This window comes from Gavia stellata, chromosome 5 (assembly GCF_030936135.1).
Source record: "Gavia stellata isolate bGavSte3 chromosome 5, bGavSte3.hap2, whole genome shotgun sequence".
Lineage (NCBI taxonomy): Eukaryota > Metazoa > Chordata > Aves > Gaviiformes > Gaviidae > Gavia > Gavia stellata.
Window position 1 is genome coordinate 58,688,365 of NC_082598.1, and position 26,778 is coordinate 58,715,142.

Sequence of the window (26,778 nt, forward strand, 5' to 3'; positions counted from 1 at the left end):
CTCGAGGCCTTCCCGGGGCTGCGGGCGGAGGGCCGCGCTCCGAAGGTAAACCTGTAACGCCGGTGGCAGGGATTGCGAGGGCCGGCTGCGGTAGGTCGAAACTCAGCCGGGAAAATTGAGGGTGATGTGTTAAAGCGACGGCTGTTGAAGTTTGTCACGCACTCCCTGCGTGGCTGTGACGGGTGCTTTAGTGACCGCGTTTCGTTAACTGCGCCGTCAGATACAAAGGTGTCATCCTGATACGCGGTGAGAAGCTACTGTGAGATTTTTCGGAACTGTCTTAGAAGTCCCCTTAACAGCACATACTGTTTCCTTTGCAGTAAGTCTACGGTCACTCAAAATGCATTTTCGTTCGGGCACCCACATATAAACCCTTGAGAGGTTTGGATGTATGTAATTCTGCAGCTTTGCTCCATTCTTGCACCAGTTCTCTTTGATGATCTTAGAACTCCGAGGAGAGCACCAAGGTACCGAAGAGAGTGCCGAGGTATCTCAACAAATGCCGGTATTCCCAACTTGTTCATTATACGGCACTTACTGTTCACAGATTGATTGCGTAAGAAACAACAGCTTCTAAACCAAACCCACTGACAAAAAAACATCTTTCTGTATAAGAGCTTTGCAGATTTGTACTGTGGATGGATCTAATTTCCTGTCTGGCCTATTTCTAGGTAGGCTCTAGGGTAAACTCAAGTGTGAACAGGCTCTTAGAGATTGCTGCTACAAGCAAAAAAGGAGGCGGATTTAGAGTGGGATTTTAGGTATTTTTACCCAGTCTGTTTAGCCTGTTTTTACACAGGCTTCTTGCATGACTAAATCTTTTAGACAAGGTATCTCCCTTTTGGTTAAAGGAGCAATGGGTATTTCTAATTGCCTTTGCTTGTTTTCCCCCTGTTCGGACTTGTTATCCTCAGGCTGTCAGTAGGCAGCTAGATCAAGATAAAACTGTTGTTTAAATTGTCTTTGTGTATACTTTAGTTAGAACATGATACTACTGGAAGAGTTTAGCGTCTTTCACTAAGAAACATTTAGACTCTTACCCAGCAGATTGATTTTTTGCAAACTGCAAATCCCGGATCTCTCAGCTCACACTAGATCTGCCCCTAAACCCACTGGCTCCAAGAATTCTGCGTGAAGTAGCAGCTGTAGAAGCTAAATCTAGGACTCTGTAACAGCTTTCTGTTCAGCAGAGTTTGAACTTGTATCAGCAACGTTCCTCAGTCCAACAGTTAGCTTAGATCCTAGTAAGACGATCAAACGTCTTTTCCCCTTTGTTTTGCTGGACGCTAAGAGCGTACTCAGTCAGCCGCTGTGTTGAGACAAGTCACCAGTAACTTGATCACATCTGTGAAGCCTAAGGTAGCATTTGACTGCTGTGCATTTCCAGCTCATTTTAATATATGAAAGGTTTTGTTATACATGCGTGTACATGTTGTGAAACAGTTTCAGATTATTGCAGTAGCTCCATCGTAAGTAGGTGTTTCTGGAAAAAAGCATTATGGCTGTATCAGAACTGCAGTTCAAAGAAGGGAGTTTGATGGTGGACACACTGCTGTTACTCAGATCATCCAGAAGAGCAAAATAGCGTGAGGGAGTATTAAGATTTTAACCTGTAAAAAAAAAAAAAAAAATTCCTGCAATATTTAAAGAGTATTACTAACTACATAAAAGCACGTAGTCATGAGTCAAATGCCAAGAGCTGCTATATATAGTATTATATTTTTTACCTACATACAAAAATACATATATTTTTTACCTACATACAAAAATAAAAGTTGTTAAATGCTATGATTAATCCCGGGGGTGATACTACCCTTCATTTTGGGGCTGTGGCTTTGTAAAATGTGTTTTGTATAGTTTACAGGTAACTGTAATCAAGGATTTTTGCTACAGGAAAAGCTTACGCAAGTAAAGACTTCCTGGAAGAAGTCAAATGCTTCCTCTGGTTTGCAAGCGGAACTATCATCATGTCAGTTGTTGTGCTATCTAGCAGCGTTAAAGCTCTGCAGCGTTACAAATGGTTTGAAGGAAACTCTGGAAGGCTTTCATGGTATAATTACAGGTCAGTACAGAAGGGAACAAAAACTAGCTCTTTCCAACAGTGAAAATTCTCTGTTTGTTTGGGTATCTAGTTTAAGCTTGTTTCTACACAACTGAACAGCCATCTAGCTGAATTATATAGCGTTTTGGACTCATGGTGGTACTTTTTTTATTTTAAACAAGCAATGCCATTACGATTCCCTGCTTTGGTGCTAAAAGACTGTTAGGGTTCCAACCATGGCATTCCAGGGTGATTCAGAGTCATTTCAATTCTATGACAGAAAATAAATTTCACCAAATTTAGAGGAACCACAAGTTCTTCAAACATGGTTTTGTAAAACTCTACAGTAATACCTCTCTTGCAGTGCTACTTCATATCCACAAATATGAAAAGAAACTATGAAGCACAGGCAAAGAACTTCAGCAGGAACTTTATTCTGTGAGGCACTTAACATTCAATGTCATGTACAGTAAGCTCTAGTGAAAAACAAAGCAAATACACTACAAACAACTGGTAAAGAAAAAACATATAAAAGTACTTCGAGAGGAGAAATCACGTTAAAGTCCACGAGTCTGGTAAATTTTAGGCTTTTAGCATGGTTTCCACTCCCTGGTCACAGATGCAGTATTTTCATTTTCAGTCCTCTCCTCCTGTGGATTTTTAAGGCAGAATGAGGGCACCAGGAGAGCAAATCAAAATCTTTGGCAGAGGACCAAATGCAAAAGTTACCTAAGGTCTGACAACTGGAGATAAGCAATGAAAGGTCAGTACAGAGAACAAACCCCAAATAATTCAGACATCAGGTGACTTCAGCTAGAGAAGTCAGAGGGGGAACAGATGACAGAAGTACAGACTTGAATGTTTCTCAGCCTCACAGAGGTCATGGGAACAGATGACAGAAACAGAGGCTCAAAGATCTGTCAGCCTCACAGAGGGCACTTTTAATTTAAAGGTTTGTTGAGCATACGGACCCTGTCTGTGGAATTTTCTTCTACTTTTCATCAGAATGGACTAAATGAAAGCAAAGATGAATACAGGAACCAAGTTGTGCCACAAGACAGATATAAATCAACTTCTTTGAACAAGGTATCCTTTCTATGCATATAATACACAACACAAAATGTTTTATTTGAAAAATAAACATTTGATTCGTTTTAAAAATAACATAGCAACTACATTCCACTATTTTGTCAAATCAAAAGTATATCCTTAGGTTGCAAACTGTTCATTTTAGTGGTCAAGCCTTGAAAGGATCAACATATTTGATCTGAAAAGTGTTGCAGAAGTAAGGTTGATATAGAATCAGGTAGCAATATGTACTGCAGATGTATACCCTTGCTAAGGGTTTAGGGGGGGTTGTTTGTTTTTGTTTTTTTTTTAAAAAAACAAACCCATGGGACAGCATACATCAGAGAGAACTGAAGGCAATTGTACCAAAAGCATAAAAGTACAGGCTCTTGGAGATGCCGTACCAACACACACAAAACGCTCTTTCCTGTTGGATCTATCAGATGCATCAACTGCTAGTAAACCTAAAATGTGACCTATATTAAAAATCATCTGAGAATTCAATACAACTCTGCTGCGTTTCCCCATTATGGAATTTTCTTAAAAACTTTAAAATGGCACTAGTGTTTTACAATAGTGTACCCTGAGCGGACATACACCAAAAGGAAACTAATTTCCGTTTCCAAGTTTCTGGTGTAAAGGGGGAAGAGAAGGACGACTTGTTTCTTGTTTACATTAGGAAGAATATCATAGTGACTTTCAAACCAGTATGTTCATGTCAGTGTTCAATATATACCGTCTGAAAAAGCATAAAGCTTTGTAACCAAATGCTTGCTTCATTCCAGCTGAGTCTTTGACTTTATTCTATACCATGAGATCTCAGTATCTTCTTTCAGAGATCTGTCTTATCCTCATAACGACACATACATGCAGCTCTCTGGCTATCCAGGTATGGTTTACATCCTAAATGTATAACCGCATCAAACAACAGCTGAACAGTTGATTCACAAGCTGCAAGCAGAGAGGAGTTCAGTTAAAAGTATTCTTTGAATGGAATATGAAACTTAAAGAAACTACGCCAGGCAAACTGAGAACGATTTTAAGAAATTTGCCCCTTCTCTGGGCATAGCAAATATATTGTCAAATGAAAGACTGAACCAATACAGAATCAGTTAAGTTGTGAGTAAAGACTTTTCATATGCCAACCGAAAGGAACAAGAAAATTCATCGCGTGTGGAATGTTACCAGTGTTAGATACATCACTTAGTCTCGGAAAGATGAAGGAGCTGTTTTACCCCCTCACTTTTTGCATCCCAGTGTATGCAGAGGTTGCCATCTTTAACAGCAGCTCAACAGAATTGAGCAAATATTCACCAGTTCTAACACTAAACACTAACATGACAACTTCTTTGCAGTTAAATAAATTTGAGAAGTTCAAACATAGGCTTATTCTAAAAACTGGCTGCTCTCAGTGGGACTATGTACTGTAAAAGTGACATTGTGTAAGTTAAAAAGTGTGGTTATGTCATGTATTGATCAGATGCAGGCCCACAACCAGAATGAGTATCGTATGTCCCGTTACTGAAAAACCTAAAATTTATTCACTACGGGATGGCGTTAACAAATTCCAGTGTAACAATGTATTATTCTAATATCTTACTTCATAAAAGGAAACAATTCAGTGTTTTCCTACAGTTTACTAGCAATCAATCACACGCAGTAGACATTTAGAACTCACTCAGTGGAACAGTGACTATTCAGCTATACTACAGTAAACGCAAGAATTAGATATGCATTTTCATCAAGTTGTATTCCCATATTCATACTCCTAAATTGAAAACATTAATTTTTCCCCTCGAGGTTAGTTTTAACCCTGATCATTTTCCTATGCTGTGTCATTGCTCTGCTGTACGAGTGTCTGGGCTGCACAACAAGAGGGCAGAACAAGGCATCTTTCAGCAACAGCATCAGCTTATGAAAATGTGGCATTACTGTGCTGCACAAAGGTTCTTTGCCAAATAAGCTTGGTTAAGCTTGAAAAAAAAAGAAAGGCTTTTTTACACTTACCCTGGACACTCTCTGAGATTCCAAGTGTCTTCTGCACATCTCTGCAAATTTTGGAGAGGCAGGACTGAAACTGCTCATCGCAATCATTTTTTTTATTGCCACAGGTATCGTAGCATCTGTCGTGGTGATTGCAGCACTTTGTCATCGAAGGGATACCAATGTCAAACTGTGAAGAAAATCCCCCCCCACACTCCATTTGTGTTCCAGTTAAGAAAGATATGGCCTATGAACAGACTGTAACAGTTTGAAATTAAAAACTAATGCGGTCAATGCAGCTGTCATTCACTTATCTCTGTATTTTGCTGTTCACCTCTAGTAAGCTGTGGTGGTTTGACCCCGGCCAGCAGCCAAGCGCCCACAGAGTTGCTTGCTCACCCCTTGTCCCCCTCCATGGAATGGAGGAGAGAATAGGAAGAGCAACAGCAAGAAAACTTGTGGGTCGAGATAAAGACAGTTTAATCGGTGCATGAAAGAGGGGAAAAATGCCCCAAAATAACCAGTGCAAAAGCAATCATTCACCACGTCCCACAAGCAGATGCCTAGCCAGTCCCTGAGCAACAGCCACCTCCGAAGCCAAACACCCCACCACCACCACCTTCTTCCACTACTCCAGTTTTTATTGCTAAGCATGACTCTGTGCAATTCGGAATATCCCTCTGGCCAATTCGGGTCAGCTGCGTCCCCTCCCAAGCTCTTGCCCGGCCCCAGCCTACGCTCTGGGGCGGCAGATGGGCAGAGTGGGGAACAAAGAGAAAGTCCCAAAGCTGTGCAATCACTGTTCAGCAACAGCCAAAACCATCAACACTTTTAGCCAAAAATCCCAAACACAGCGCCACACGGCCTGCTACAAAGGAAGTTAACTCCATCCCAGCCACAGCCAGTACCTAAGCTAACCCGTATTTTCTTTCTAGCATTAAGGACAATGGGTCGGCGTCGGTAAGGACAGAAAGAGTTGGGAGCCAAACCCTCCACTCCCACAGGGCTACAGCTGGGGTTATTCAACGCTTTCAAGATCGTCAGAACAAACCACTTACAGTTAAAAAATTAGAAATTAATCATCATCATTCTATTTTATCCCTACAGTATTTTATGTCACTGATGAAAATGTTTACGTTATGTTCGCTTATAATACTGACATTTTCCATGTGTTTTTACCAAAGCACGCGCTGGAGCTGATAAAAGCAGGGGCATTGTACACGGATGCTGTCTCACCCTTAGAACGGAGGAGGGAAAAAACCGCCCAGAAAGTTGACGTACGAAAGACACACAAAGAAGCCCCAAAATGGAAATACTTACCTGAACTCCAAATAAAGGGGATCCACAACCATTTGGTGGTGAAGGTTTATATCCATAGCGAGGAAGGGGCTTTGATCCTGAAAAAAGGTAATTTATCATGCCTCAGGTTTTTTGCACAGAATTTTAGTACTGTCAAAACTCACCACAGGCATTGAGACAGTTATCACTTATATTTTTAACTTATGCATATATTGAGGCACCTGAATATCAGCAATTACTACCAAGTTACAACTTAGGGCTACTCAGCATTTTTTTAAAAAAAGGGGGACAAGACACCTAGGCAAGTGTTAATGTTAGCTTCACAAGTTAAAGAAAAAAAGAGCTTGAGTTACTAAAATTGATGTGTCAGTTAAGTGGGCAGTATGTAGGACTACATTAAAGAACAGTATTTTAGAGTCAGGTCATTGATACTAATATGCTTTACATGCGAGCAACAGTAGTGCTCTGATTTTTCTAGCTTAACCTTTAAAATTAACCGGAATGAATCATCTTTTTTATTTCTACAACTGTAACATCAATAAAATGTAAATTAGTAGAGACTGCTGAAGTCACGCCTCCGTCAACACTGACTAATGCAGCAGCAAGACAGGGAATTCTGCATCCCAAGTTAAGGAAAGTTGTGGAGTTAATTTGAAAAATGACCCTTCCCCTTGTTTCGGTATCAAAACCAAGCTGAGGCCAGGATTAAAAGTAACGGCGAAGAAAAAAACGTGTTTGGAAAGTGGGTGTTCTAGCAGAGAGAGGAAATGTCACGGTGTCCCGGCCACTCTTGCGGAGCCAGCCAGGGTGCCGCCACCAACCCCCCGTCCTGACTCCCCCCACCCTCCCACCCAGAGAGCCGAGTCAGCCCAGAGAGACCCGGAGGGCCTGAAGCGCCGGGCAAGACACCCCTTTTCCGCAGCACCGCCCGCCCGGCAGCCGGGGACGGGCGGGGAGCCGCCTCCAGCCCGCTCCTGCCGTTCCCGCTGCGGCTGCGCCCCGGCCCCAGGGAGCGGCTCCCGGCCGCCCGCCCTCCCAGCCCCGGCCGGGCTGACCGGGCCGGGCCGGGCCGCCCGGAGGGAGGGAGGGCGGGCGGGCAAGGGCCGCCGCGGGCCCCCCGCCCCGCCGCCCGCCTCACCGTCGCTGCACTTGTACTGGCAGAGGCCGTCCTCGCCGCCCAGGAGGTCGAGGGCCGCGTTGAGGTACACGTCGATCTTGTGCACCCCGTTGCGGATGGTCTTCAGCGTCATCCGCCAGTCGGGGGTCTGCGGCGCCTCCTGGCACCGCGCCGGCCGCGGGCCCAGCCAGGCGCAGGCCAGCAGCAGCGGCAGCAGCAGCAGGGCGCGGGCCATGCCGAGCGGCGCCCCGCCGGCCGCCCGCTAAGCCCCCGCCGCCTGCCCGCTCCCGCAGCGTCCCGCCGGCCCGGCCCGGCCCGCCGCCGCCATCGTCCCCGCGGGCGCCGCCCCCGCCCGCCCGGCGGGGAGGGGCCTTCTGCCGCCGCGGCGGAGGGAGCGCGGGGCCGCGCCTCAGCCGCCCTGAGGGGAGCGGGGTGCTGGCCGCCGGCTGGCGTGGGGTAGGGAGGAAAACCAGCGCCGGGGGGCTGTGAGGGGGCAGAGCGGGGCAGCCGGGCAGGGCCTCTCCCCCCCGCCCACAGGCGGCAAGAGGCGGCATGGCGAGAGGCGGCCTAGCGCCTGCCCCGGGCCCGGCGGGCTGCGGCAGCGGGAGGAGGGCCGCCGTCTCCAGCAGGTCAGGGTGCCCCTTGCTCCCCGGGGGGACCTCTTCCAAACCTGTCCCCGTACAAAGCGGGAGGGCAGCTGGCTGCCGCTTTGTACGGCGGGGTGGTGCGGGGTGAGCAGGGCCCTGTCGGGTGATAGGAAACCCCAGGACTTTTGTATTTCCATTTCCTAGCCAGCTGTTGAGATATTCAGCCGTGGGGCTGAAGGGAATCACAGAATAACTGAGGTTGGAAAAGACCTGTAAGATCATCAAGTCCAACCATCAACCAACCCCACCATGCCCATTAAACCATGTCCCGCAGTGCCATGTCCACACGTTCCTTGAACACCTCCAGGGATGGTGACTCCACCACCTCCCTGGGCAGCCTGTTCCAATGCTTCACCACTCTCTCAGGAAAGACATTTTTCCTAATATCCAGTCTAAACCTCCACTGGCACAACTTGAGGCCATTTCCTCTCGTTCTATCGCTAGTTACATGGGAGAAGAGACCAACACCCACCTCCCCACAACCCCCTTTCAGGTAATTGTAGAGAGCAATGAGATCTCCCCTCAGCCTCCTCTTCTCCAGGCTGGAAGGAAGGGCAGGTTTAGTGCCCGCCGTGTCAGGGCTCGGTTGGCACGGTGCCTTGGAGCAAATGCTGCCTGTGGGAGAGGTGTGCCCCAAACCACAGCCTGCTCTCTGTCCGTGCAGCCCTGGGGGAGAACTTGTATTAATACAGCTAGAAAAACATGACCTTTTGGAAAGCACGCTCGTTTAGAAGCCAAAAAAAATGCAGTAGGGAATACGTGCTTGAAGTGTTAAAATTTTAACCTAATTTTATGGTGATGTTCAAAGTGAAGGAAACTGATCCAGTGACCTTTACACACGCGAGTGATTAATTTTCAGGTAACATCATCAAACATGTGAGTCAGGGTTGTAAAAGAGGGCAAAATGAAAGTATGTCTTTAAACAGCCCAGTCTTGATTTGCTGAAAAGAAAAATCAGACCAAAACGAACTCGCTTGCTAAACATCCTGTTTGGTTTTGTGGGGTTTTTTAAATGATAATTTTTTTTATTGATTTTATATTTAAATTCTAGATGCTTCACAGATGAGCTGAAGTGGAACCATGTGGAAATCGTTCTAATTTTTGTAATGAAAGCTCTGTTTTAAGACGTGTGGAATCCCTCAGAACATAGTAATACTGGGCTTCAGGACAAAGTTCACTGTAAAGAAGAACAGGAAATGGAAAGAAAACCAAGAGACTTCCAGATCAACAGACAGAACAGACAGATACATGGTAAATATTCTACTGTTTGTTTCCTTTTCAGCCTCAGCACTTAATATTATTTGTAGCTAATTGAAGAAACAGGTGGAAAAAGTTCTTTACAGAAGTTAAGTCAAACAAAAGAGGGAGCTCTTCCTACACCTCTTCAGCTTTTCCCTATGATTACAAAGCCCCTGATTCAGCAAAATAATTCCTGTGTAGGAACATCCTTAAATGCTTTCCTAAATAGCAAGCCTGGTTGGGAGGGGGTTAAGACAAGCAATTCATACCCTTACTTTAGTTATTGGTGATTGACAGTGTCTTTCCATGACAAATTCATGCTGATGTGGGTTTTTTACAAGACTGGAAGATGAAGAAAAGTCAATGAAAATGTAAAAATGTTGTCTGAAGCAGACTATGGTGAATTATAGAAAAAAACCCACCAAAACAGCTGTGTTGTGTGAACGTATGCTATTTATTCAACAGGATAATTAATTGGGAGGAATAAAGTAAAGCAGATATTAAAACCATTTGTAAATTAGAATACAGTGAGGTATGTTCTAAAACTATTGAGCAGTTTGATGGAACTGCCCGAGATGGCCCTGAAGCTATTTGACAGTTTTGTGTCGAGGGTACCAATCCACAAACCAAATTCTAGTACATTTAACAAATTTTGTGCATGCTTTCTGTGCATAACTCTTGCCAAATGCGAGACTATTATGTATAGACTGATGTTTGCTTACAGCAGGCACCGTTACTGCTGTCTAAAAATGTGTAGCTCACACAGTGGTCCTTTGGGCTGTGCTTCCCGATTATCACGTGGGCAGAACTTCCTCACGTGGATTGGTGAAAGCAGAAAGATTTTCTGCTTAATCGTTCCAGTTTTGTTGATGGCCCCTTGACTTCGTCCAGTTCTGGGTCAGTTAAGGCAGCAGCAAAACTCCCCCTGACTGCACATTGCAGGATCAAGCCCTGGATGTTCTTTCTTGGCATTACTGTTTCACAATTCTGTAGGAAGCATGTGCTAATTTGAGAATTTGGTGGGGGCGTTTTACCCCTGAGAGTATTAATTTTTAACTTTAGATCTGTAACTTGGTTTTGTAGAATGAAGTCTATATGTATAATACAGAGATGTTTTATTTTTATATATTGTTATATAAATTGTGTGTATATGTGTGTGTGTATATATATATATATATAAATACACATCTACACACACACAGGCAGTAAAACCCTACTTGATGTTAAGAGTTTGTTGGATACCAGAAATATATATATATATACAGACATACGAAGAGAACTTAAGATAGTAAAGATGCTCTTTATTTAAGTTGAAGATTCAAGTTTTAAAATTCCTTTGTTGTTTGTGACCAACTGCGGTTAAATTAATAGAACTTACAGCTACAAAAATTGCCCCAAGCTAGATGATCAGATGAGGTATATCAATGAGATAAAAATCACCTGAGTTTGTAGCCAGAAAAACTACCACCAAACAGAGTTGTTGTTTGGGTAATTGTTGCATTACAACAAATCTCATGATTATAGTCAATCTGTCAATTAATAGATGATCTGAAGTCTACTTTGGCAGTAAGCCTAAAGAATCAACTGCCAAGCAAGGCAGCGTCCTGAGAGTTTCTAGCGACCTAGACCTGGAGATGATGGAAGTTCTCTGAAGTGCTCTGGTTGCTGTTCTGTCTGCCAGTGCAGTCACTTTCCAACCACTGCGTTCAGTATGGTTGTCCATTTTAAATAAATAAGCAACCGCAATTGAAAGGCAATGTGAAATGTGGGGGAAAAAAAACAAAGTAACAACAAGAAAAAGGTGTTTTCATTTCCCTGCTTTTATTAGAGACTTTTGCTGCGGACTCATGTGACTGTAAAATTCTCTGGCTTCTGCAAAATTGTGGTATTCATAGAGCATTAAGAATTTTCAAAATACATTCTTTAAAGATTTGTACTGATTGTTGCTAAGTTACATGGCTGCTGATTGTAAAAGAGGACTAGTGTTCCTTTTTGCACGGCTGATAAGAAGGAAGTATTTAATTTTCCGAGCTTCAGATATTATACCGTGAAATGAGACTCCTTGTCACGTGATGGCTAATCCAGTCATAATAGCTGGCGACTTTTGTGTACACGCCAGGGTGACCAGCCTCCCCGCAGTTCTCACCCCAACTCACAATACCCCAGACGTATGCCACATTTTCTGCGTCAAAACAGACCAAGGGTCCTCCTGAATCACCTTTGCAACTGTCTATGGAGCCGTCATAAGTACCTGAAGCAAAAGAAGAAATAAAAAGCAAAAATAAGTTCATATACGAGCTAGCACACAAAACAGAGCTCAGGAGGTTTTCCAGGTCCTTGTCGCTTCCTGATAGGTGTTTGCCTAACGGTCACCAGTAAAGGAGGTTCCTAACCTCTTCGGTCTATTACTTCTCATTTCTTTTTAAGTGTGGGGCCTCTCTTTACGTTTGTGGCTGGCCCAAATTCTCCTCGTTTGCTTTGATGTCAGTGACGTGAGTCTTGTCTTACCCTGTGCAATAGGGAAGAATTCAGCCATATTGCCTATTACATCATTAGAAGTAGCTCATAAAAAGCGAACAAAAGCGGGAGGAAAACGGTAAAAAGATTTGTAGGCTGATTCCTACGGAAATGAAGCCATCGTAATATGTGTATGCCTATGAGTCTGCCTTTGGTGTCCTCTCTACCCAATAATTCATTGGCCAGTTTTATCTGTACAGAGCTGTACAGAGAGGCAGAGGCCTCAAAATTATTTTCTCTACCAGCTTTATGAAAATGAGCAGGTACAAGAAGGGAGAGCATGTGAATGCCAGGATGGGAGGGAGAGCAACTGTCTGCAAGTGCCCTCGCTGCAAGGTCTTGGTCGCAGTGCAGACCTTTTGCAACACCAGATAGCGGCCCTGAGGTACAAGTGTGGAGGATCCAGTGCTCTTTATAAGTTTCAGTGCTTGCAGAACTACTTGTATGCAATTCAGCAAATAGAGTGTGAAAAAATGAATTAAGAGTGAAGGATGTGATAGAAACAGAAACACTGCTACAGAGCTAGAATATGATTTATGCTTTGTCCTATATACTGAGTAAAAGTTTATCCATTTCTAACACCCTTACTACACTTTTCTGCTTGGTTGATTGACCTAGTATGAAGGAACCCATATTAAGTATGAGTCACCAAGTTTTTAAAAATGTTAACCTCTTTCTTGAATCTCTACATTACTGAGAAAGAGTTACGTGAACTTCTCAGAGTTGGAATTACTAATCCTATGAAACAAGATTTTATTGCCTTTACTCAGTTTAATTAATATTTGCTTGTATAACTAACTCCTGGGGACACTAGCCCTTACTTCCACCGTTGGTATTTGCATCAGGGAGGGGAAGCTAACCCCAGATACCCCTTTTCTGATGTTGTCCTGTGTTCCTGTTCCCTGTTCCCTCCTGGTAAAGTATGATCACTTGAAATACGTGGAAGATGAAGGAGATAAGTTACAGAGCTTGCACAGTAGACAAACCCAGTATCTTATAGATGTCATGCTGAATTTATCACAAATGATTTGGCTTTTATATCTGGTTTTTATTTTTCTCTTTAAGTACTTTGTTGAAATATTGCCTTTACATTTTGATTTAAAGAACAGTTGAAACTATCAGCCCTGTAAGTTGAATACTCATTGCTCTTTTAGTCATGTATTTGGCAATACCTTTTGTTACTTGAGAAGCAAATAATGTGTATTCAAAGTCCTTATTTTAGTACTAGGAGTGACAACCGGTTTCCTGGCCAGACTAATCTTAGTTTGAAAAGTTAATAATCTTTTTCCTGGGGTCCAGCATTGTAGCAGCAAATGTCTAAGCAGATAAACAGTCATATTCTATTCAACGGGACTACTAATGTGCTCGAAGACAGGCATTTGCTTAAATATATTGCTGAATCAGAATCAAATATAGTAAAGGTAGGAAGTTCAATGGGCTGTAAAGTGCTTGTGTATTTAGAAAACATAACTCAAATTGCATGCTGAAATTTGCCCACATAGTCATAGAAACTTGGCATACGGTCATCTTAACTCTGTTTATAAATAGACATATAATGGTGGATGCATCTAGGCTCCAATGGCTAGCATTTTGCTAATGGTGATACTGTGGCAATGGGTTTATTGTCTGACCTTATAAACAGTGGGTTTGATGGTAGAGAAATTATAGTAAGAAGATTGATGCTTGCCTGCACATGCCATTTGTTTAAAAAATCGTCCTGGATACAATTCAGAACAATTCTGAAATAAATTAACATTGCCCCACTTGAGGATATATTGTTTGGTGTAACCTAGAAAAGAAAAGAATAAACTTTTCTAAATGAAAAATGGTAAGTACATATTAGACACTTTTAATATCATAAACTGAAAACTAAATATTTGCTTATCTACAGAATATAATCTTCAATATTATAAACCAGATACCTTAAACTGCCACTAACACTTACCCCATATGAATTGTAGTACACGGGTCATGTATTTCAAAATAAAAGCAGTGTGGTTTAATTGCAGTGTTAAATACAGTACTTTCATTTTGTGACATTTTCACCTTTTCCCTTTCCTTGTCTTCCTCAGTTTTTTTTCTGTGTTTTCCGTATCAAAGCTTGATGTTTTCCCATCAAGACACTGGGAATCGGGTATATTGTTTTCTATGAAGTGGGGATGTGGCTCTGATCCTCCTTGTTACCTTTTTTCCAATTCTACTCTGTCTTTTGTGGGATGAGTGGACCAGATATTGAAGACACAGGTGAACTATATATTCACAAGGTTAAGGAGATTCTCTGTTTGCTAGTGATTCCCAACTTTGCATTTGCTTTATGGACTGCTACTGAGTAGGGACAGGAGAAGCTTCACAACCAGTATACGCTAGCTCCAATGCCAGGCTGTAATCACTGTGATACAAAACAAATGCTTCCCAGATCTTTGTAAGCGTGATTACATTTGGTTTATCTGTCTCTGTGCAACCTTATCTGGGCTAAACTCAAGCACCGCTGAGACCAGGTGTGCCGAGTTTCGTAACTGTTGGCTGCAGCTCCGATCCTCTTGGACAGGGGACAGAGGACAGGCTGTGACTATGGGCCACTGTAAGCTACTGACCGCCACTTATTAAGTATCATTACCAGGTCTCCACAGCTAATAAAAATCTTAGATTGGCAAAAGGAACGTTTGTTATTGTCAGGGTAGTTTTCAACCAGGGGTGTCCTCCAAATCAATTTACTAAGTGGCTGAAACAGCAGAGGAAGCAGGACAGAAAAGAGAACCAACAGTGACAGCTGAATGCCAAACCACAGCCTATTTCTGTACTCAGCCTCTTCTGAGTGCTTTGTGTACAGCTACTCTTCAGCCTTTTCAAAAGGAAAGCTCGCCGCAATTAGAAAACAAGTGATACAAATAATACGTTCTTGTAGTAAGCACTAAAGCAAATACCTTTCTCTAGTCCCCATCCAGAAACCTTGCATCTGTCACCAGCCTTGAACATATACTCTGACCAGGGGATACAGGCAGGTGTGCTGTATTTCAGGGAGCATTCTCCTTTCCCAAAACCTTTCAGCTCTAGCAGAGCAATGTCATTTTCGTAAGTTGACGTGTTATACTTTTCATGGATTATCAGTTGTTTTAGTCTGAAAGTATCTGTCTCTTTGTCGTACATTATTGTATCCAACAGTCCAACCCAGACGCGGTACAGATGAATGTGACTTGCCCTGGGAAAAAAACAGTGCCATAAAATATGTTTTGGTACTTAACACAAGCACAGTACATTTCAACTAGCTGTAAACTTTTGCATTTTATCAAAGTTTCTCTAGAATAAAAATTCATATTATGTGCGTATAGTTTCTTTCTGGACTTGATGTCCAGGTTTTTCTGAAGTGTAGCAAATGCAAGGCAGATGACACCTACTGCTGAGTACTGCAACTAGTACAGAAAAAAATATTTAAGGCCAGCCTCTGTGTTTAGTGCGGTGACAAAGAGAAAGCAGGTGTTTGTGCCTCTCTGATTTCAAGTGAAAGAAGAGTGAGCAGATGGGGATGGGGTTGCTGGGACTGGCAGATCTTCCCTGTCTGCTCTTGCTTGTTCTGGGGAATATATGACCCCAGGGTCATTCTCAGGGAACAGATCCTGGATTTCCCCAAGGTCAGGATGGGGAAGACAGGAGGTCCCTTGTATCTCCCTTTCCAGCAAAGTGGTTATGGTGAACCTTTCCTGCCTGCCTACTATCTGGCCGAAGAATGCCGTGTCTCTTCAACCTCATTGTTACTTTTTCATCTTTCTGTTCACTGCCAAAATATGTGGGTGAGTCAGCATTTTAAATTGCTTTATTCAACAGGCAAATAGGAATTAGCAAATCAATCTTTCTGCCTTGCAAGAAGAAAATAATTTCCCAGTTTGTTGGTTTTACCTGACGCAGTGTGCAGCAGTCAGAACCCAACAGCCACCAATATAAACCCCTCCACAGTGCACTGTTGTACCTTCATTGCTAGCTTCTTTAATTGCCACTTGCCAAGGGAATTCACCCTATTCAAACAACAAACACCCAAATAATGTGAAATCATAATAATTGTACTATTTTTAGTGCATAAAGGGAAACACACTTCTTGGTATCACCTCATCTCCTTGACCAAATCTGATTGTAAATAAAAAGATCTGCTGTCCAGAAATTGTGAATTGGGCTCCATCTGATCTAAAGGTTATATATTCTAAATGCAGTAATTTTGTTTAATCTTCTGACTTTGTGCAATGCCTCCTTCCCTCCAGCTTTCTGTCACGAAACCCCTTGTAGCCAGAGAAACAGATGTAGAATCTGACCTGGTATAATTGAGTATAGTGTTCTTGACTGTATTCTGTTTCAAAGGCACAAATTTAAATTCTGTTTTGTCAGAATTGTTATTTCTAGCTATAGTATCAAGTATTTTGCTGAATCATTTTCAATGTGTATTTGGTCTGTAATGCTCAATTTTGCAACTCCATATTTTACTTTATAAATTGTGCTTCTCTCTACTTTCTTTCAGTGCAATGCTGCTACTGCTGCCAAACATGAAATTAGTGCTGTGGCTGATTTTATTATTTCTGTACGTTTTGACAGAAGGACAATAATGCCCATTTAAATTGATGCTGAATGAACTCACATCTGGTAAGGGTTTTTACCTTTCTTGCAATCTCTCCACCTATGATTCTTTTCCGTCGAGTTAATGTGTGATTTGTAAGACCGCAATGTACTTGGGGAAGAAGCGTCTTTATCCTTTTTCTTTCTTTAACAAATAGGAAAAAAATGTGTCTCAGAATTCAGGTATCCATCCTCTTTGTTTGGAGACAGGTTTATCTTTATCTCGAAAATTCGAGGGCTGTGAATATGCCAGTAGCTCAAGTAGCAGGAAAGCAAAGACCAGAAATTTTGGCATCTGATTTTGCTTTGAAAATTGCTTGTGCCTTAGCATCACATTACTTCTTTTTGTTTTCCACTGCTGCTTGCATTCAGGCAAATAATTTTAAAGCAGTTCCCCTAGTTTTGCTGAAAGTTTACCTCCACCAGTTGCCAAACATGCAGGTGTGGGTCCTCAGCCAGGATGAATTATTACAGCATTCTTGAAATTAGTGGAAAACGAGACAAATAGTAAGCCCCAGAGTGTGTATTACTAAATCACAAAGTCCAAATATCTGAGTGTTCTGGATCTGGGCAGCTGGCTGGTAGCCAGAAAGTCACTAATAAGAGGGTATGCTGTTGTGTTTGGAGGGTTAGTTACACTTACCTTCATCCATACTGTGATTTTCAGCACCTTTGTCTTTGCCTGTAGTAGAATAACAAAATACTGAAACTATTGGCTGACATTTCTATTTGTTCTATTAATTGAATATACGTTTGCGTGCCAAAATCATGGAACACGTTTTAAATGCAAAAGGGTACACCATTTCACATGGACAGCAATACTCTCTCAGCCTTGTGCCTGCTGTTTCCTCTCCTACTAGACACTCTTTGGCTGCCTTAGCCTACAAATGACCTACATCCAGCAGATACTCATTCGTAACTACATGACATCTACTCTGCTTTCCATGCCTAGGGAGCCCTTCTGCAAAGAAACCCTGAGAAATGGCCTTTTTTTGGTTTTTTGATCTCTAAAGTGATACCCCATTCTCCTCCACCAGGAAACAACAGAAATTCCTCCTCCTGCCCCGTCAACCTTTTGGAGCTTTCTAAAGCCCAAAGGAGCATTAGGTAACAGGATTTTTTTTCTCCTCCCCAATTTAGATGATGCTGTTGTGTACTGTGTGACTCCTTGAAGAGGGTAAGGGAGGGTGTTCAACTTGAGAGGTAAATTAAATGCTTCCTGAATCTGGTTTGTCAGCTTTTATTCAAACAAAATCCCATTGAATTTGGTTCCTAAATGGAGGTTGAGGATTGGGTCTGTTCTCATGTTACTGACAGTAATGTTTACATTTAGAGGTCAGTTTACCTTTACCAATTACCATTTACCAATAGTGTTTACTTTTTGGCTTTAGACTTTGTCTCTATCAGAGCAAGGAAAAACATTCTCATTTCAAACCAAAACAAAACCTTTTCAACAGGGAAGGGGAACAGCACAGAAGAATTATTATATTGACAAACTAGATGAATTCCTCATCTGTGAGGAAAATATTCCTGCCCGCCCTGTCTCCGCCTTCTTCACAAATAGGGGATACCAGTTTGATAGATGGCCACGTAAGCAAAAGACATATCTGCCTTAAGCCTCCTAAAACATCATCTCTTTCTTCCTTCCTTTAGTTTTCTTGCCACTCTTTTCTAGAAGGAAAGGGAGAAAACTTACATAACCTTTTCTTCCTACTATGCATAACATAACATTGGGAAAACTAATTCTTGCATGCATTTTGGTTTTGCTAATCTCCTAATTTAATAATATGCATTGTGTAGTCTCTAGTTATAATTGAGCAGAAAGAAAGGAAAGAAACAAAAACATCTTTCAGAAGGAAACCTGCACAAAGAACTCGAGCTTCATCCTCTCCTGTGAGGCAGTCAACTTCTTTGTTACAGACGTTCTTATTTGGAATACAGATATTTGACCGACAGTGGAAACTGTTGTCTCTGCACTCTGTAACACAAAGAATTAGAAGTGTAAATTACAGGATCATATGATTCAGTTAGAGATCTTTTAAAATACAAACACAATATAATATCAATGTTATGGGGGACTTGGCTGTTCATAAATAGATCCCAAAAGCAGGCTGTGTAAGTGTAAAACGAATGAATAGTTGGCTCTCCTCATTTTACAATCTTGAAGTTTTAAGACTTAAAAAATGTGGATCTCAGTTACCAGTTCAGTACTGTACTTCTAGAATTGGTATCATGCCTCACCAGTTTCATCCACAACACGTGCCACACTCAACCAAAGGACCTCCAGTTTTGCCAGCATTACTGATCATCTCAAATGAGGAATCTATGATGCTGGGGTCAAATTTCCCCCCCAAAATCAGAGTCCAAGCCGGCTTTTGGTTGAATGAGGTAAATGCTTAAATGCAGGCTTCGGAATCAAGAGTCCTATTTTGAAGATACTGGATTTAGTAACTTATTTCTTCTAAAATTCTTGATTATATGAAACGTTACTATAAACCTGAGAACATGCTTCCTTTCAGTTCTTGTGACCACTTTGTATGTTATCAAAAGCAAAGCAGTGCTTGAATTTATGGCAGGGTTTTTTCAGCCACTTTATTATCTTATATTAATCTACTATTTAGGGATCTATGTCTTTAACAGAAAATAAGATAGTTCTCTAAAAGTATCCACATATCCCAGTATAATCCAAAGACCACTGAATTCAGTTGAAATACTTCTTTTCATGCCAGGAAGCATTGTTTTCAGCCCATACAGCTGAAACAGCACTATTTTGGTCAAGTGGAGTCTGAATAAATGTCCTCTAACTATATGAAGCTTGTGACTGTGTTACCACGATTATCAGATTAAATTTACTGACAATTGTAAAACTACAAAATTAAGGTTATTTATGGATAGTGATGGGATTTGTAACCCACATCACCATTTGGCACCTGAAACCCAACTTCTGAAGGTATTCTTCTGCATTCAGGTCATGCTAGATCCATTCCTTGCTTCTAATCAAAATTGTTACAGCTGGAATTGCAGATGCTGAAAGAATGACGAACAAGCAATGTGACAGGAACTGTTCACAGGTATTCTATGGATAATCTTGCATTAGTAATAAATTTAAGAGAGATCTTTTGTTTAAAGATAGTTCATTGGAAAAACAGTGTCTTTGTTTAATTACTATTGATTTTTCCCAACTAAAAATACATTTTCATTCTAACACAGCTCATTTTTTGGTATCAATGTTTAACAGGCTCCTAAATAATCTCATTGTATTTCCTCATCCTCCAAGGAAATCCAGATTCTCAGAGAACGCTTGCCTGCTTCAAAAAATTGTATTATGCCTACTTTTTTTTGCACTTGTGTATACATAAACTATGGTGTAGTTGCTTTAATGTAGTGACTTATTGGAAAAGAGACTTTAGCTGTTACATCACTGTAAAAATTCTTTGGGTGTGGTTTTCTGCTGAAATGATTTTGAAACAGGTGAGAAAGGAAATTATTACCTCTACAGCATAATTCATCACTTAGGTCTCCACAGTCATTGATTCCATCACAGGTTTTATTCAGAGAAATGCACTTCTTGTTGACACAATGAAACTCACCATCTGAACAAGCTGTGCAGCACGATGAAAATGAAGTTAGTGTGGAAACGTCTATAGGTTCACAACTGCCCATGGAAATATTCTGCTTGCGCATTTTATTCTATCAGCAGTTTGGCCTGTCGACAGTACTGGGGCCCAGTAATGTAAATAGGAATCTTTTCTATTGTTTTAATCACCTCCTCATCAAGCTTTCCATGTGACCACTTATTTTCCTCCTCCAATTTGCAGTAGCCTGGCAAAAGGGAACTTCATTTCTGCTAGACAAGGACTAAACCAGAAATGATCAGTTCAAACCCACTGTAAATGATTAAAGTGATTAAGACAGTGGATGTTCCCCCTCTAGAAGGAAGTCATTAAGTCTGTGAACTCCTACTTTCGTGGCATAAGGAAAACCTGAGACGATTCATAGCTCTCCTAACCAGCAGTATGTCAGACTGATGCTTACCAGTACCAAAGCCCACTACAGAGAACAGAAAGCTGTTAGAAGTCCAAACAAGGACTTGATTTCCTTTCTGTCAGTGAGAAACTGGGGAGTCCTGAAACTCCCCGGAAGACACAAGCAATTCCGCTATAGCCATGCTTGTTTGGCTACACTGCTACTAGTGTCCTAACTGATCTCCCGCATAGACAAAGCAGCGAGTAGGAGGTTGTCACCTGTCTCCTCACCAGTTAACCTGGGAGAGGCAAGACTTGTGGGATACAATATACCTTGGTACCCTTGGAAGGGATGGGGGAACAAACGGAACCGTGGGTGAAATACATTTACTTTTGGGAAATACCTGTAAAAATACTTCAGGAGCAACAGTGATTTTCCAAACTCATAAACTCAAGACTGTCTTGACTCAAGACTGCCTCAATTGTCTTAAAGTCTGCAAAAGGATTATTTTAAAAAATTAAAAGGTTCCAGTGCAGGTTTCCTGTGGCTGAGAGTTCAGCAAACTAGGTCCCAATTATTTAAAATAAACTTAAAATGTAAGAACCCCAAATAGATATAAAACTAAAAAACCTACTGACCTCTGAGATTTTCGTGGCACTGGAGGCTAACAAATCCCTCATTACTATCTCTTGATTTCATCTCTATGTGACATTCGGCAAGACTTGTCTCTAGGCCCCTGCAAGTTATTTGCAGACAGTGCAACAAATTTAAGGCAGATTCTGTGATGCTGGAATTGGCTTGGTAATATTCAGCACCTCTGTGAAGATACAAATAATAATAACAAATTACATCATTTCACAATGGATTGTCCACTGCTTTTATTGTTTAGAATTATATGATTTTCTGCAGTGTTTAAGAATTTTGGTCATGGCTAAGAAAAAGAGCAGACTTCCCATGGAATTGTCTAGGGATAAGTAGGAGATATTTACTTTGGAAGAAAAAGTAAAACAAAGTGTTAATTTTTGCAGGTTGCTGCATAGAATTGTCCCTAAATCCACGTGTAGCTCTATGACAGTCACTATGTATCATGATGGATAGAAAAGTCTCCTTATGTAGGAAAACTTGTGAGCTCAGATCTCTCTCTCTCTGTGTGGACACAGGAGAGCCATAATTTGGAAACCATTCTGCATGAGGTCAAGTATCCTTGATGTCATCAAAACCAATGCATATTGAGGAAGCTGAGGCCACGGCAGGGCTGGGATTAAGAAATTTTATCTCCCTTGGTTTTATCTGAGCGGTATCCTCCTAACAGTGTATGTTACGAGTGTAAAAAAATATGGATCGAGTAAGTAAGTAACTAGAGAGGCTTACAATGGGACTCCAGGGCTGAATGCTCTGTCCCAGGACAAACCCTCCTCTGCTATCTAAAGAGATACTGATCAGGACTAGGAAATACTTGCTTCTCGCCTCAAGGGGACAATTTAGGGCACTGCAACAGCATTTTTAGTCTTCAGGTAGGGTTGGGGAGGCAGCCCTATCTGCCTAAGTTAAATTAGTTATATATGTGTATAATAATTATGTACAGGATATAGAGTTGACTCTTTATGAGGAGCTGAATGTGCAACTCGGGTCATCAGTGCGGTCACAGGAAAAAGAACAAGTTCTGTGTGGCTTCAGCCATTTCTGGGGCCAAAGCAATCAATGGCAGTGGGGGCCAGGGGTGAAGAAAAAAAAAGTGTTCTGGTTCTTGTTAGTCTGGCTGGTGCAAGCAGCAAAACAGAGCTGTACCCTGTTGTCAGCTAGCGTAAGAAACTTTTCTCTGCATACAGGTTATTGCTCAGAGCTACTTGGGGATGGTCCATCTATGCACTTCCCCTTACACAGCCCTGAGAGAAAACCTCTGCATTGGTCTTCAGCTCTATTTTAAAAGTGAAACAATAATGGTTTGTACAGTTGGAATCTGTAGAACACAGAAACCTATGTTTTGGCTTTCATTCTCAGGTGTCAATTTAAGAAGCTTTATCAGAATACTGTAGCCAATATATTGTTGATGAGTTTTCTGTCTTAACTGTTGGCTGGCTGTGACTCACACTTAAGTAAGCATCACTACTTTTTCAGATCCCTTGCAATTACCCGGAGATAAATTCCCCAAACTTACAATTCAAAGCCAAGGTGCTTACAAGCCACGTTTGCTTCATTCATAGTCCACTCATTACCACACACAAAAATGTCGTTCTTTTGATTCAAAGGTTTTACTCGAAGCAAACTTGAATCTCTATGGCCCACAGAGACTGAAAATGTTTCTAAAAAAAAAAAAAAAAGAGGAAAAAAATCCCCAAATAAAATCATACTATATAGATACATGTAGTGGAAAAACAGCACAGAAACAAATCAGGACTGATTTTGTATTGACAGCCAAAGTTCGTATGGGAAGAACAGTAGACTGGGAATCAGAAGCTTCACGTATTATTCCTGATTTTTCTGAGAATTGACTTTGTGGCTTTGAGCCTGCCACTTTTTCAAAATATACCAGTTTCAGGACAAATGGGGGTAATGGTTCCTACCACGTCAGAGTAGCTGGAGGTCTGCTGAGGTAAGGCTGCATCTTAATATAATGCTTTCATTAGAGGACTTTTGATAACTGACCAGTAACAATTCAAGTGAGACAGCCAGATCCTGCTTCTATTACCTGTGTAGCAACACTTCCACTGTTTACAGTGGAGCTAAGGTCCTCAGCTTAACCTGGTGAAGCCGTTTAGAGAGCGCACCGGGAACACAGGGAGGCTCTCCGATCTTTTTCAGTGGAATAGCCAGAACTGAATTTTGCCACCCTGAGGGCGATGGGCTGCTGCATCTGTGGGGAAGGGGAGGGATGGTACTGGGATAGAGACTGGGTAGGAGAGCCCTGGGCCCAGTTTGCTGCTCCTGCTGCAGTCGGTGGAGGTGGGGCTGGAGGACCGGGAGGAACAGCAACTGCTGCTGCTAAAAGAGGCCACCCGCCTAGTTAGCAGGAGCCGTTTCTCCCTCCACTCAGACGGAGGTTGAGCTGACAAAGCAGCTCGGCGCAGCCTAAAAAGCAGGTGAGAACAAAGAGCTGCTTGCCAGTGCACAAACGGTCACTGGTTAGCAGGGCAATAGCTTTCTGTTTTGATGAAGTCCGCAGCGTGAAGATGACTGAGGTGAGCGTGGCTTACCTTCTCCCCATGGACTTCCACGCACACCTCGGCAGCTTGACTCCATTCCTTGGTCTCTTGCTCCTGTGAGGTCTGTCCCTCTCAAAAGGTACCCTCTCTGCTAATGTTCTCCACAGGCCCTCTCCCGCTGTGCCTCCCACCATGGTCAACACCCTGCTTGGAAACCTTTGAGTGCTTTCCTGTGTCTATTTCTACCTTTCTACCCTTTCTACCTGATGATTTGAGCAACCTACCAGCAGCAGGGTGACCTGGGCCTGTCAATCACTTTAGTTTTATGAAAATCAAGAGATACTACCCATTTTCAATGACTTCTCATTTTCTGTTTCGTGTTCTTACTAGTGCAAGGAAATGAACAGGATTTCTGAGCTGTAAATAGTAAGCATCTCCTTGGCCAGAAATGAATGACTGGTACATTTTGGAAAAGGAAGTGTTAATACCTTCAGACATGCATTTTCCCTTGTGCAGAAACTTTGCTTCGGGACGTTGACACTCGTAGCTCTTTAGCTGACAGTAAGTGTGGAAGTACTTTCCATTGGTAGAACAAACTGCAGAGCCATTCCTTGGGCACTGGTAGGGAAGCTTACAAAGACATTTTCCCTCCACACATCGTTCCCATGGGTGACAGAAAACTTTCTCACAGGACTTGTGTGTGTATTGGTTGCTTAAGCATTCTCCTATGAGGTACGTGTCTTGCTCAGCTGGCTGGGCAGGCTCAGCCTGCTGAAACTGCTTTTCTTCAGCATTAGATGCTGCATTCTACAAGGCACAAAATAAAAAAGAAAAAAGGGAGTAAGACTAGGAACTGCACCAGGAGTTCTGCAGATCCCTTTACTGACCTCAACAACCATTCATAAGCCTTTTCCTATCTTACGAGCGCAAAGGTGCTAAATATCATATATAGTGTTTATTCCCCTGTCTTTGGCCACCTCATCTTTCTCAGTTTTTCTGAACATTTTTTTCTCTTTGGATCATTCGCCTGGTATTATCCTCACTCTTACTGGTCTCCCACAAACTTGGTACTTACTCTTCAAACAGTTCACGTCGAATCCTGTGTTCAGTTTTGGGCCCCTCACTACAAGAAGGACATTGAGGTGCTGGAGCGTGTCCAGAGAAGGGCAGTGAAGCTGGTGAGGGGTCTGGAGCACAAGTCTGATGAGGAGCGGCTGAGGGAACTGGGGTTGTTCAGTCTGGAGAAGAGGAGGCTGAGGGGAGACCTCATCGCTCTCTACAATTACCTGAAAGGGGGTTGTGGTGAGGTGGGTGTTGGTCTCTTCTCCCATGTAACTAGCGACAGAACGAGAGGAAATGGCCTCAAGTTGTGCCAGCGGAGGTTTAGACTGGATATTAGGAAAAATGTCTTTACTGAGAGAGTGGTGAAGCAGTGGAACAGGCTGCCCAGGGAGGTGGTGGAGTCACCATCCCTGGAGGCGTTCAAGGAACGTGTGTACGTGGCATTGTGGGACATGGTTTAGTGGGCATGGTGGGGTTGGGGTGATGGTTGGTCTTGATGATCTTACAGGTCTTTTCCAACCTTAGTGATTCTGGATTCTGTGATCACGTGAAGTGCACAGCCGATTATAAACATTTTTTAAGCCAATGGTTTATAACACAGCACAGCAATGGGATTGTAAGCAAATCAAAACATAGGGGGACTTACAAACACCAGAAAAATAAAAAAAAAAAGGCAACTTGCTTTTTTCTGAGAATTTTTATTGGCTTGGTTGGCTTTGGGTTTAAATATCACCTGTAAATATTTATGAACTACTTAGAAGCAAATAAATCTAAAAATGATTTGTTTTACTGTGTGACTGCTGAAGTAAAAAGTATCTTAAAGAAATCTGAAAACAAAGGGCCCTTCCTTATCAGCTCTTTTCCTGTATCTCACACAGCAGTGGATTCACAATGTGGTTGCTGGCCATCACTGGACTGCAAGTCCAGGTTCTGACCCTCCGTCTGACTGCCTCGGGGTGAGTGACTGCACCTCCGTTTCCGCAGCTCTCTGGTGGCTTCCTTGCTGGCTGAGTGCTTTTGCTTACTAAGATCTAGGCATAGGAAGAATGTTGAAGCATGGAAAATACATATGGGTGGACTTTGCCTAAAAATGGGAGAGTAAAGTTAGTCCTCAAATGGGATTTATCAGCTTGGACTGTGTCAACTGAATCGATAGAGCTGAAGTGTAAAGTTCTCGTGAAGAAATTCTGGCCGTAGTAAAGTCAGTGGGGATGTCACTGGGGCAGAATTTAATCCAGCAAACCCCCTTTTAACGGTTGTATAATCTTACTAAATTCTTCCTGCTGTTCTCAGGTCAGTAGTATCCAAACTGTCAGCCAGATCCGGCTTGGCATAACTCCCATCCTAGGCATTTCTCCTGAACAGGAACAAAAGGTGCTGATTTTTATCTAAGGGTTTCTCTAAAAGACTCGGGGCATGCTGGAGGCTCAGCCCAGATGGCCTTTCTGGGACCCTTCTGCCAGCAGAGATTCGGCAGCAAACCTTCAGGCAGTACAATATACCATGTTGCCGCGTTAGAAGACTGTAATCTCATTTCTTAAAAAAAAAGGAGGGGGGCAGGGAAAATTGCAGCAGCTTTCTGTGGTCAACCATGTTTGCAAATTGGCTTTAGGATAGGATCACGATTAAAATCTTTTCCAGAAGCCCATTAGCACAAACCCTGGATAGAATCCATACATGAAACAGCAAGCTTCAAACATTCAAGCTGGGCTAAAACAAATGTACGAAACAAAAGTACTATGAAAGGAAACTTAAAAAAATTAGCTGGTTTTGCTTTTATAACAATAAACTGCTTAACTGTTTTTTTTTAAAATAAATTACTGCCACCACAATAAAATAAATTCTTACCTCTGATCCACAAAAACAACAGAGAGACAAGAAAACCAAGAAAACTGGGCCCACTCGCATGATGAAATTTTCTCTCTCTTTGTAGACAAATTCCTCTAGCTGGGATTCTTCTGAATGTCAGTTGTTAGATTTGTGTTTAATTTTTAACCATTAGTAAAATATTTCAAAGTGTGTTTAGAAACCAAGTACAGGAGCCTCAACTATTAACTAATAAATCTGATCTCTCCAAAAGGATCCCGCCTCAACTGA

The 26,778-nt window shown here is 42.1% G+C and overlaps 2 protein-coding genes across 2 annotated transcripts; both read right to left on the reverse strand.

The window, feature by feature from the left end:
* Positions 1-2,455: 2,455 nt before the first annotated feature.
* On the reverse strand, positions 2,456-7,743 carry PLA2G12A (phospholipase A2 group XIIA). The gene is made up of 4 exons (XM_059817397.1): positions 7,530-7,743; positions 6,413-6,489; positions 5,117-5,282; positions 2,456-4,060 (listed from the first exon to the last, which is right to left on the reverse strand). The coding sequence occupies exons 1-4, from the start codon at positions 7,741-7,743 to the stop codon at positions 3,942-3,944; spliced, it is 576 nt and encodes a 191-aa protein (XP_059673380.1). The 3' UTR covers positions 2,456-3,941.
* Positions 7,744-11,427: 3,684 nt separating this feature from the next.
* CFI (complement factor I) lies at positions 11,428-26,589 on the reverse strand. The gene is made up of 12 exons (XM_009818662.2): positions 26,530-26,589; positions 24,108-24,426; positions 22,635-22,779; positions 21,115-21,293; positions 20,002-20,112; positions 18,372-18,488; positions 17,154-17,192; positions 16,552-16,655; positions 15,806-15,921; positions 14,836-15,110; positions 13,599-13,700; positions 11,428-11,645 (listed from the first exon to the last, which is right to left on the reverse strand). Exons 1-12 carry the CDS (start codon positions 26,587-26,589, stop codon positions 11,428-11,430), a joined length of 1,785 nt encoding a protein of 594 aa, XP_009816964.2.
* Between the last annotated feature and the right edge of the window lie 189 nt (positions 26,590-26,778).